This window comes from Mytilus trossulus, chromosome 5 (assembly GCF_036588685.1).
Source record: "Mytilus trossulus isolate FHL-02 chromosome 5, PNRI_Mtr1.1.1.hap1, whole genome shotgun sequence".
Lineage (NCBI taxonomy): Eukaryota > Metazoa > Mollusca > Bivalvia > Mytilida > Mytilidae > Mytilus > Mytilus trossulus.
Window position 1 is genome coordinate 66,494,041 of NC_086377.1, and position 12,763 is coordinate 66,506,803.

At 35.2% G+C, this 12,763-nt stretch overlaps 1 protein-coding gene across 1 annotated transcript in view; it reads left to right on the forward strand.

Annotated features, from left to right (window-relative positions):
• Window positions 1-8,662: 8,662 nt before the first annotated feature.
• LOC134718223 (aminopeptidase N-like) overlaps window positions 8,663-12,763 on the forward strand; it is a 31,823-nt gene continuing 27,722 nt past the window's right edge. Inside the window, exons 1-2 of the mRNA XM_063580717.1 lie at window positions 8,663-8,941; window positions 10,301-10,417. Coding sequence (XP_063436787.1) covers window positions 8,890-8,941; window positions 10,301-10,417 — 169 coding nt within the window. The 5' untranslated portion in view covers window positions 8,663-8,889. The remainder of the gene's footprint in view (window positions 8,942-10,300; window positions 10,418-12,763) is intronic.

The following is a 12,763-nucleotide window of genomic DNA, read 5'->3' on the forward strand; positions in this document are numbered from 1 at the left end:
AATACTGTCGAGACGCAGCATTGATCCTATTCCTATTTCTGTAGAAAGTAATGAACAAATTGTCCCATTTTGAACCGGTTTCTACAAAAGATAATCTGAATCAAAATATGAATTTACGTTTGTAGCCTATGCTCCAGTCATTGACGCCAAACCTAGCGACATGGCAACAGTATATACCACCATGAAATGATGTTTAGATATGTCACATTGTGCTGGTCATCAATACGCTGTACAAACTTTTGATCAGCAATTATAGGCTCTCGCCCAACAGGTAAAATGGTCTATGGTCTATGTCGGATGCTTTTCACTCCCATATAATAAGACTCGGTGGGTTTCACGGGCTTTCTTGTTTTATAGCAACAGTTGGTAAGTTATGGGCATCAGCTGGGCTCTCTGACTTACTTGTAGACTCTGGAATTTATGCTTCAAATACAGTTGATCAAATGCTAGTTGGTAAACAGTTTAATCGTGGTGTTCGAGGATTAACATTGACCTATGAGGTTTTTATGGTTCTTTTGTTTAAGGCATTCTTTAATTGGTGTAGAAATGACAACCGTATGAAAACGATTCAACTAACTGTGTTGAAGGTGTTCATTGACTGTCATAGCTCCTTTGCTGTCCCCAGCACACCACAAAGCACTGAAGATATTGAGGAGTTCTTCAATGTTTTTGAAGAACATATTTTACCTTTGTTTGAAGAAATCAGAACACATTATTGTAGTATATCACCAACCTTAGCATTTTGGGATATGTTTCTTCGTGCAGTTGAATTATTGTTACAGAGTATAAGAGCTGAACGGGATGGTTTGTGGCTTTTACATTTGAAATCAGTGTCTGCAATGTTGCCATACTTCTCCATAACTAACCGGACAAACTATGCTAGGTGGACTCCAGCCTAGTACGTTTTGGATATGTTTTTACCAGAAACGGTTAAGTCCTCCTTTTTATCAGGTGAGTTTGCAGTCAGACAAAAGCCTGGAACCTTTAATGGTATCTGGAGTGAATGGCCACAGAAAAAAACTATCATTAAAGATTCCAAAGGTTGTGGCGGCATTGTAGCATTGATAAGAAAACAAGCAGCATTACTTCGATGGATGCTTACAAGGCATATTCTAGCGCATTTCAGTGCTGAAATGAGAGCAACATCTGGATTATCGACCGACACAGAAGGTGATCACGAAGAAAAGAAACCAACAGCAATGAATCGCGATGACCAAAATGTGTCTGATTTGGTTAGTTATGTGCATTCAAACATGACTGATCCATTTAACATCACCAATCATCCAAAATACTTGATCAATATTTCTACAAGGATGCAAGCCTCAAAAGACGTTTAAGATTCTCTTCTAAAATCTCTTATCCCCAAGGGTGACTGGGGTATAGAAATATGGTCACCTGGTCTTCTCCCGACCGGCAGTAAAACGCTAGCCGAAGTGGGGCGTCCGTTTGGCTGTGCGGGATGTATCAAGTTCGCAGTCACGTCCGGTCAGAAGGGGGACGTTTAATCCGATGCCTCGTGTAAAGAGAGTGCCATGCTCTTTGCACGTTAAGAACCCTTGCAACAACTCTCTGAGGGGTCCGTAGGTGGCCTGTTGCAAGGCAAAATTTCTGTCCCTATCCAATATACCCTCTTTTTCCGGTGGCAGTCCAAATTTCTCCGACCATCATCCCAAGTGGCCTCTATTGTATCAACCTACCTATTGTATTTATTGTGAACTTGTTCTCGTCCTGAATATGCATGAAATATTTGCCACTGGACGTTAAGCAACAATCAATCAATCAATCAATCTAAAATCTCTTAAACGTGGCAACCAAATGGTCAATTCATTTGTCAAAGGTTGCTTTAATGAAGGTGAAACCCGTGTTTTCTACAGTTCTATTTCGAAGTCTCCAATAAAGACATTTGAGGATATGACTTAGACTTCAAAACTCAAATGTAAAACAGGTGACTTTGTGAAAGCCCATATTAACCCAGAAATGATATTTCGTCGCGCTTTAGCCCTGGCTAATGTTCGAGAAGATGTTACAGGAGACAAGATCTTGGCATATCCTATTGGTTCAATACCTTCAGCACTTTTCCACGATGATGGTACCATGCATAAGTGTTGCAAATCAGATATAATTCACCTACTTGAAGATGAAATCTGCTCTTCCTTCAACCTTCCAAGTTATGACACAGCAAATACAGTTTTGATACGTGATGGTATGGGACTTATTCAATGAATGGATGTCAAGAAATGCAACACATTTTGGTGATCTGCTACGAAACTATGTAACAATGCTTCTGATGTGTTTTTTGAATGCGGGATCAGTGGTCGATGTTTTTCATCGCTACGATGTAAAACATTCAATCAAAGCAGCGGAAAGATTGCGTCGAACCTTGTCATTTGGAGCTCAAAAGTTTTATCAGGTTATTGAAGGAAGAGCAATTCCGGACAGGAAAAAGTTCCCTTGCAATCCAGAAAATAATAGACAGTCACTTATCAGATTACTTGGTGAGTATTGCGAACGGTATTTTGGACAGTCCCCTTTAGAGGGAGGTACCGAATTGTTTCTCGAGGGTGTTTTTGAAAACTTAGAATTTGTCAAGAGATTTTCTTGTGATGGCCTGTCAAAATGTACTGACTTATACAGCACACAAGAAGAAGCAGATACACGAATGATTCTTCATTCGGTGTATGCAGATGCCAATATTTTTTCGAATGATAGAAAAGGTCGTATTATTATAAAGTCATCTGACACTGATGTGTTAGTGCTCTGTGTCCACTATTTTCCTAAACTTGAAAATACAGAGGATATGTGGTTCCAAACTGGGTCAGTATCAAATTTGAAAGAAAGAAGGCGTTTTCTACCTGTTCACGATATATGCCGCTCTCTTGAACCCTCAATCTATAATTTACTGCCAGTCACACATGCCCTCACAGGATGCGATACGACTTCTTCTTTTTTTGGTCTCGGAAAAAAATCTATGTACAAACTTTTGCAGAAAAGTGCAGACAATTTCCAATCCCTTCAGATAGGTTTTTCCACGGGAGATCAGGAATCCGCCATTCATGATGGACGCAAATTTGTTGCTTTGTTATACGATCCGAAGAGGAAATTCAGTGATTTACATGAAGACCTAAACAAGTTAAGGGTGAAATTTTCCACAACAAAAGATATGAATCTTGTTAAATTACCCCCATGTGAGGCGTCCTTTTAACAACACATCCTCCGTGCAATGTTACAGGCGCAAGTTTGGATGCATTCACACATTGCAAAACCAGCAACCAGACAGCCCAAAAACTCTGGTTGGCAAGAGGGTAAAAATGGTTTACTACCGATTTTGTTTGAAGGACCTGTGTCAGCAGATTTCCTTCAAGACCTTATTTGCACATGCAAGGGTAAAAAGGCTTGCGATAAAAATTGTGTCTGCAACCAGCACAATCTAGGTTGTACAACTATTTGTTCGTGTGAAGGTTCTGAGAGTTGTAGAAACTATCTTACTCACATTTAAATTAGTGAAGAAGATGACGATGAAAATGGGGTCTGAGTGAATCATGTAAAGCTGTATATATTCATGACAATATTTTTAACAAAATGATTACTGTTGGTTTCTTTGTGGTTTCTTTGTGGTTAATATCACTTCGACTAAGCGATTATTTGAACCTGTGTATTTTGTTTGGTTCTTTGATTTTGTGTATTTATGACTGACCACTTTTTACTTGTTTTATGGGTTTCATGTATGCATAGCTATCCTGCAATAAGGGAAATTTTGTTTTTCTATCCGTACAATATGTATTTTTATTGGAGTACACATAACATTGACGCATTGGAATTAATTGTTTCGATCTCATTCACATACCTTTGGTGAAATATTTGCCACTGACAAATGACATATACCATACCAGAAGCATAATTTATTCTCTTTTAATTTGAAAAAACGTATAAATCAAAAAAACATCGTAAAATGTATATGTGAAGAAAAAAATAACAATTAAAGGTCATAAACATGTTTATTTTGTGTGTAAATATTGTTTCTGATCTAAATTTTCTTTAAAATCGCCATTTTTTTTAATTTTTTTTATTTTTTTTTGTGGGATAGTGAATTGTTACAGTTTATTGCTTCATTTAAGAATTAAATTTTGTTTATTAAAGCAAATGTGATATTATTTTTTTGATTCTTCATAACCCCGTGTGAAATAAATGTACTTCGGTGAAAAAATCGACCACTGCACTTTAACCCCAAATTAAAAAAAAAATGCACCATATTTCGATTCTACGACCAGGCAAACATTAAACTTTAATCAATTCTCTATCCAAAAATGTATAATTAAGCCTGCAGGTAGGGTGGTCCATTAAAGTTGAAAATTTATCGACTTTGTCACTCCACTACGAGGATATTGATTTGATATTTGGTGTTTTTTTCGTGACTAGTAAAGTTACTGACCAGTTCTAAATTTCTTCTGATAATTATGTGCAGAGTTTCGTCATGCTTAAACATATTGACTAGATATTTGTTATATAATAGTTAACATCATGACCATGGTGACACGTTAGAGATCAACTTTGAATTTTGTTCCCATTCAATGAATTTTTATTTCGTAGGGGGAATAGGTATAGCCATGCAATACTCACAGAATGCTTGTTGTGAATATTTGCTTGCTACCCTAATGCATATAACACTATATAAGTATATTTGGTGTCAACATTGCTTAGAGTTAAAAAAAATGATTTTAATCTTCCTGATGAAATAGATGATTTCAAATGATTTCTATACACTTTTCTCGAATGTGCCGTGCCGAATTAGACTTATTACCGGGTTTTTACTACAAATGTACCATGAGCAAAACGAAACGGGTGCCACATGTGGAGCAGGATATGTTTATCCTTAAGAATTATCCGATATCAATGTTCAGATATAATCTATGAGTTCAAGTTACGCCTTAGTTGGCTCAGGATTTCGATTTCAGTGAATGTCCGACATGGAACGTATTCCATAACAAAAGGAGATAAATCCAGAAAAGTACTGTACATATAGAGCGCCGGTGACGTTACAACGCTAAATGTTTGTTGCTCAGTCTTCAGAAAATTTTCTATGTTGTGTTTCCATCTTTTCTAAATAGACTACTATCCCACAGAGTCCAACTTAAAAGACGTGAATTTAAGCAGTTATAAGTCACTGACTACTACAACCATGGGCATATCCAGTTATTTGTAAAGGTGTAATACCACCATTGATTTTCCCCTATTAGTCTTTGTTAAATTTGCACTTTTCAAAAAATTGTGCAGAATTTATCTTTGTTTCAAATAAAGAAATACTTGGCATGAGTAAAGTTTTATCCTGTCCAGTTCTATAGAAAAAGTTTCACATAACATTTCATTGCATATAAGAAAATAACCCTCATTGGAAGTCAACCAATCAAATTTCTCCCCTTATTCTATCTGTGTACAAGGTTTAGTCACCATGTAACCTCAAGATTACAAAATTTTCTATAGATATCACAAATAAAAAATAATGGTGTTTTGAAATACCCAAGACATATGTTTATGACACAGAAATAGTTTTACTGCAATAGAATGTAGGATTAATTACCTACAACGGTCAAAGTCAAGGGAGTATTTTTTTAGACCTACTTTCGTATGCAACCGGATGTGACCGGATGTGACGTACCATGATTTGGTGGTATTACACCTAAAAATGAGGGTTCCAATCCAGGATTATGGGATTCCAACCACATGTCGTCATTAAAAAGGGGGTTCCTTCTCGCGGACCCCCATTTGGAATCGCTACTGGCACCCTTCAAGAAAGCGATTTCATGCAATTTTTAAAAGTACGAATATTTGATGAATTCCTGAATAGCTCGGAAAACTTGAAAAAAGGAACAATATACTATTATATACATTGCGAATAAATCTAGAGCAAATGATTTCGGCGATTGATTTATTAATACTGGTGAATAATAATAAAATGCATTTATTCATTTCTCCTTTATACATTTTATATCTCAGCTATGATTCGTCGTCGTTGCCTGGGTTTAGATTTTCTCTTCCCGCGTTTTGTTTTATCAGTTCTTTTATTTTTGAGGCCCCTCATGGGAGGGTCCTAGTAATTACATAATCACCATTTTTTTGCCAATATAATCACATAATCATTAAATATTTGCTTATCTTTAGTAATCAAATAATAATAAACTAAAAATACAGTCCTAGGTAATCAAATAATCATGAAATATTTGGCTTAATAATCAAATAATCATTAAAAAAACGGCCAAGTAATCACATAATCAAAAACCCCATGAGGGCCCTCTTGAATTAAGCATTGAGCATCACTGCGAATAGGCATTTATTGATGCAGTTAAATATCACACCGGTAATAAACTATTCTGACAGATTTGGTTATACAAATTTTGTGGAAAAGCACATTTCAAGAATTCGCGCATAGTTAATTACTCCATCTTTAGCACAAAGCTTTTCCGTTCATTATCCGAATTTGATGTTTCTGACTTCTTATTGCTTGTTTTGAAATCAGAAACATCAAATTCGGATTTCAAAACTAGCAATAAGAAACGAAAAGAATGTCAAAGTCCAACTTTATCATGACATAGCGACGTGCACCCGTTTATTTTTTGTATTTTTTTATGAGTCGGTTTGCGGGAATTCAATTCGTAACATTAACGTAATTTTTAGTTTTGTATAGTGTTAACGACATTTTGCTGACCCCTAGCTAGATGTTGCACTCAATGTTCTTGACACCACCACCACCAGCACTCCCAAAAAGCAAGCTTTATTCTTAGGGCCGTTTACCTGGTTGATAATTTGTTTGTCTATTTGTCTCATTTTTTCAGCCATGGCTTCGTCAGTTTTCGTTCCACATATGAGGTTTGATGTCCTTCGGGTATTTTTCGCCTCTCTTGAAAGATGTGAACAGTTCAGCCCAAAGAATGCGTTTCACCAATGTAAAATACACAAATGAAGGAGCTATATGTCTTATGGCAAAACTCGAAGGTATATAAGGCATTTAATTTATAATATGAAAAAGAAGATGTGGTATGATTTCCAATGAGACAACTCTCCACAAGAGATAAAATGACACAGAAATTAACATCTATAGGTCACCGTACGGCATTCAACAATGCGCAAAGCACATACCGCATAGTCAGCTATAAAAGGCCCCGAAATGACAATGTGAAACTGTTCAAACGAGAAAATAAGGTAAGGCCTTAAAAAATGAACGAAAAGCAAATCTGTAACACATAAACAAACGATAATCACTGAATTACAGGCTCCTGACTTAAGACAGGCACATACATGTACATACATACGTGGCGGGATTCTACATGATAGAGATATCCCAATCCTCCCCTAAACCTGGGACAGTGGTGTAACAGTGCTACATCAGAACGAACTACAAAATACAGTTGCATGAAATATGCTTAACTCATCAGATGGTTACAAATTAAGATACATCTAAAAAGTAAAATCACAAAAATACTGCACTTAGAGGAAAATCAATTCGGAAAGTCCATAATCACATGGCAAAATCAAATAACAAAACGCATAAAAAACGAATGGACAAGAACTGTCATATTCCTGACTTGGTACAGGCATTTTCAAATGTAAAAAATGGTGGATTAAACCTGGTTCTATAGCGCTTACCCTCTCACTTTAATGACAGTCTTATCAAATTTTGTTATATTTACATTGATGCGTTAAATATACAGACACATAGAGAGGACGTGAACGGGTACTTGCATATCCCTCCCAAAAAAACCCAATAAATCAAATATATCAGTCGGTTTTAAATCTAAAAGATTCTAGTGATAATTAAGACAGTAGAATCAAATGATATATTTTATAGATTTTTAAGTCAATATATTGTAGATTTGTGAGGTAGGTAGCAGTGAGAGTCTCCTTAATCTTCGACTGGTTCCCTGTCCTCTATCTGTTTGTCTCTCACAGAAATATACCCATTTGTTGCAAGGAAGCGGACCAGCCTACCTAAAAACTATACACATACAATTGAGAATGGAAACGGGGCATGTGTCAATGAGACAAAAACCTTACCAAACAGCAGAAAACAAAAGAAGGTCACCAATAGGTCTTCAACGCAGCGAGACCCCCCGCCCAAACATACAATTAGTTTATTGAGATGACATTGTAGTACAGAATACGTAAATTAGTTCAAAGTATAAAAACTAAGTCCTTGAAATTTACAGCAACTTAGATTTTGTTTGTGCAAAAGTACAATAAAAAAGTTTTGAACAAGTACCAAGTAGTTATTGTACCTGAATTGTACGATACAGTGGTAATCCAGAAATAAACTACTAATACAAATACAGTGGTAATCCAGATATAAAGTTTAAATAAAATGCTAAAACAAATTTGTACTGAAAAAGTACATAAACTCTAACTTCCTACGCAATGCTGCACAACAATTCAGTAAGAAAAATACTTCAATAATATTTGTCTATGCATATTAATTAACAATATATTTCCACAAAAAGTACAAACTTGTTCGTCTTGCGTAATTTTACATGTTTTCCGGGATGTAAACATGTAAATTTTTATCAAAACATTTCATAAATGCATTATTTTAACAAACACATTGCATCATTTGTGTATATATTAAAGCCAGCTGTTTCAAAATTTGTAATTACAAATCAATAGCAAAATCAGAAACTGCAAGTTTTTGATGGTCACCAATGCACTTCTATACTATACAAATATACAGATGTGGTGATTGCCTATAAAACAGACTCAGTACTCGACTAGACCGTTATTGAAAGACCTCCGAACATCAAGGCGTCATTTATAAAGACTTCCAACATCAAGGCGTCACTCAGTACTCGACAAGACCGTTATTGAAAGACTCCGAAACATCAAAGCGTCATCTATTTGATATTTTTTATGATGTTGAAAATTCTACTTTTATGTGTCCTGGTGGAATATACTCTACAAGGTATCTTACTGTTTTGATATTTTTATTGCAATAATAGTTTGTTGTTGTTTAAAACATCTTTTACTTGTGCGTTACCATAGAGACTATTTTTTTTATCGGTGGAGGAATATGAAATACCCTAAAGAAAATATCCGAACATGCGAAGCCGACAGGATAAATCTACTCTACCATAAAAAAGGGAGGCGAATGATATCAAAGCGATATTCAAACTCATCGAGAACAAATTGACAACGACATTTGCTAAAAAGGATAAAAAAACAAAAAAAACCCAACCAACAACAGTAACATACACAAAACACATAATTAAAAATCAAAATACTGAGCAACACAAACCCAACCAAAAGCTGTGCGTGGTTTCAAGTGCACCGGAAGGGTAAGCATATCCTGATCCACATGTGAAAACCGTCGTGTTGTTCATGTAAGAAGAAAAATCTCATTCCGAATGTCCCATTCGGGGAAAAAGGACGAGATTGTAGCTATATGGCAATAGACTATTTTCTTCTAACCGGCTTTTGACTCTGAAGTTTAATTTTTTTCGACAGGTTACCTAGGACATCCTGGTACTAAGTCGAGTTAGGGCAACTTAAAGAAGTCTCATCAAGTTTTTAATCTGTACAATTCTTGGGGGAAATATTCTGCTTCAGATTTTTTTTACACGACAAACTCATCGGAAAAAAGTAAATTTTCACCTCAAATTACATCGATTAAATGTTTGATTTTACTTATTATGACTGCTCTTAATTGACCGAGTACCAGGTAACCTGTTGAAAAATAATAAAAACCGGAGTCCAAAGTCGGTAATATAAAAATAGTTTATTGTTACATATTCATATCGTTGTCATCTGTGAAACTGATATATACCATTACGGTGAACCAACTCGCGATGACGTTTATAGAATGTGCTAGGGAGAATTTCAACTTCACAATTTGGAACTCTTGGATTTATAGCTTCCTTGTGAGCAGTAATCCTCTTTCAAGGAAATCCTGATCGGAAAAAAACCAAGCCCTGTGATATCGTATTAACTGGGAGATGTTTACTTCATTTATAGACGCTGCTGGAATATTTTTCTACAAAGAAATAGAAAATTCACAATTGGAAAGTTTAAATCATCGCTTTTGTCATAAAGATTTGTTTTAAAACGACAAACATTGCACATTTATAGACCTGTGCAAGCCATACTTAAGAAAAATAATCTTTTGTGTATGATGAAAAAGAATGTGAAATAAAAACACAAAACAAATGTAGCTCTGGATAATTTGTTGAAATTAATTTGGCAGTATGCAATTTGATTGAACTGTTGTTATTAATATCATTAAATAAATTGTCATAAAAGTAATTTATTGCTTTCTCTTTTACAGGACGTTATGGACGTGCGTATAACCGACACCAAGGCAACAATGACCGCTACAAAGGTCACACTAACCGCTACAAAGGTCAAACTAATCGCTACAAAAGTCACAATGACCGTTACAAAGGTAAGACACGCATACAAAAAATGTTTTGTTTTGGGAATTTTAGTAAAATAACATTATTGACACTTATTTTTTACTTTATAAAATGTTCATTTCGACAAGTAATGTCTCATTATTGATGCTCGAGACGAACATAAACAAACCGTATCCTTGTTATTTTGTTTACGTATAATTGGTTTGCCCACTAGTTTATAGTTGTTTCTTTCGCGATTATACCACATCTCGTCCTTTTATACTGTATTGATAGTAAGGATAACATTTAACGATTTTACATGATAAAATTGAGAAAGGAAATGGTGAATATGTCAAAGCGACAACCACCCGACCATAGAGCAAACAACAGCCGAAGGCAACCAATGGGTCTTCAATGTAGCGAGAATTCCCGCACCCGCAGGTGTCCTTCAGCTGGCCCCTAAAATTATGCATAATAGTACAGTGATTATGGACGTCATACTAAACTCCGAATTATACACAAGAAACTAAAATTTAAAATCATACAAGACTAACAAAGGCCAAATTTGATGCACAAACGAGCACATTAACCGTGTTTTCTGTGGTTATTTTTGTCGTTGGTCTATTATCTAGTTAAGGAATGACAGTACTGTAGTTGAAGAGTTGCCACTGTCATTTGGAGATTTGACTGCCACTGTCTTATTACTGACTGTCAATGTCTTAATACTGACTGTTAATGTCTTATTACTGAATGTCAATGTCTTATTACTGGCTGTTAATGTCTTATTACTGACTCTCAATTTCTTATTACTGGCTGTTAATGTCTTATTACTGACTGTCAATTTCTTATTACTGACTGTCAATGTCTTATTACTAACTATCAATGTCTTATTACTCACTGATTATGTCTTATTACTGACTGCCTATGCCTTATAATTATTACTGACTTTTAAATGTCTTATAACTGACTGTCAATGCCTTATTACTGACTGTCAATGTCTTATTACTGACTTTCAATGCCTTATTACTGACTGTCAATGTCTTATTACTGGCTGTTAATGTCTTATTACTGACTTGTAATGTCTTATAACTGACTGTCAATGTCTTATTACTGACTGTCAATGTCTTATTACTGACTGTCAATGTCTTATTACTGACTGTCAATGCCTTATTACTGACTTTCAATGCCTTATTACTGACTGTCAATGCCTTATTACTGACTGTCAATGTCTTATTACTGACTATCAATGTCATATTACTGACTGTCAATGCCTTATTACTGACTTTCAATGCCTTATTACTGACTGTTAATGTCATATTACCGACTGTCAATGTGTTAATACTGACTGTTAATGTCTTATTACTGACTGTCAATGTCTTATTACCGACTGTTAATGTCTTATTACTGACTGCCAATGCCTTATAATTATTACTGACTTTTAAATGTCTTATAACTGACTATCAATGTCTTATTACTGACTGTCAATGTCTTATTACTGACTGTCAATGTCTTATTACTGACTGTCAATGCCTTATTACTGACTTTCAATGCCTTATTACTGACTGTCAATGCCTTATTACTGACTGTCAATGTCTTATAACTGACTGTTTATGTCTTATTACTGACTGTTAATGTGTTAATACTGACTGTCAATGTCATATTACCGACTGTCAATGGATTAATACTGACTGTCAATGTCTTATAACTGACTGTCAATGTGTTATTACTGACTGTCAATGTCTTATTACTGACTGTCAATGCCTTATTACTGACTGTCAATGCCTTATTACTGACTGTCAATGTCTTATAACTGACTGTCAATGTGTTATTACTGACTGTTAATGTCTTATAACTGACTGTCAATGTGTTATTACTGACTGTTAATGTCTTATAACTGACTGTCAATGTGTTATTACTGACTGTTAATGTCTTATAACTGACTGTCAATGCCTTATTACTGACTGTCAATGCCTTATTACTGACTGTCAATGTCTTATAACTGACTGTTAATGTCATATTACCGACTGTCAATGTGTTAATACTGACTGTTAATGTCTTATTACTGACTGTCAATGTCTTATTACTGGCTGTTAATGTCTTATTACTGACTCTCAATTTCTTATTACTGACTGTCAATGTCTTATAACTGACTGTCAATGCCTTATTACTGACTGTCAATATCTTATTACTGACTGATTATGTCTTATTACTGACTGTCAATGTCTTATTACTGACTGTCAATGTCTTATTACTGGCTGTTAATGTCTTATTACTGACTCTCAATTTCTTATTACTGACTGTCAATGTCTTATAACTGACTGTCAATGCCTTATTACTGACTGTCAATGACTTATAACTGACTGTCAATGCCTTATTACTGACTGTCGATGCCTTAT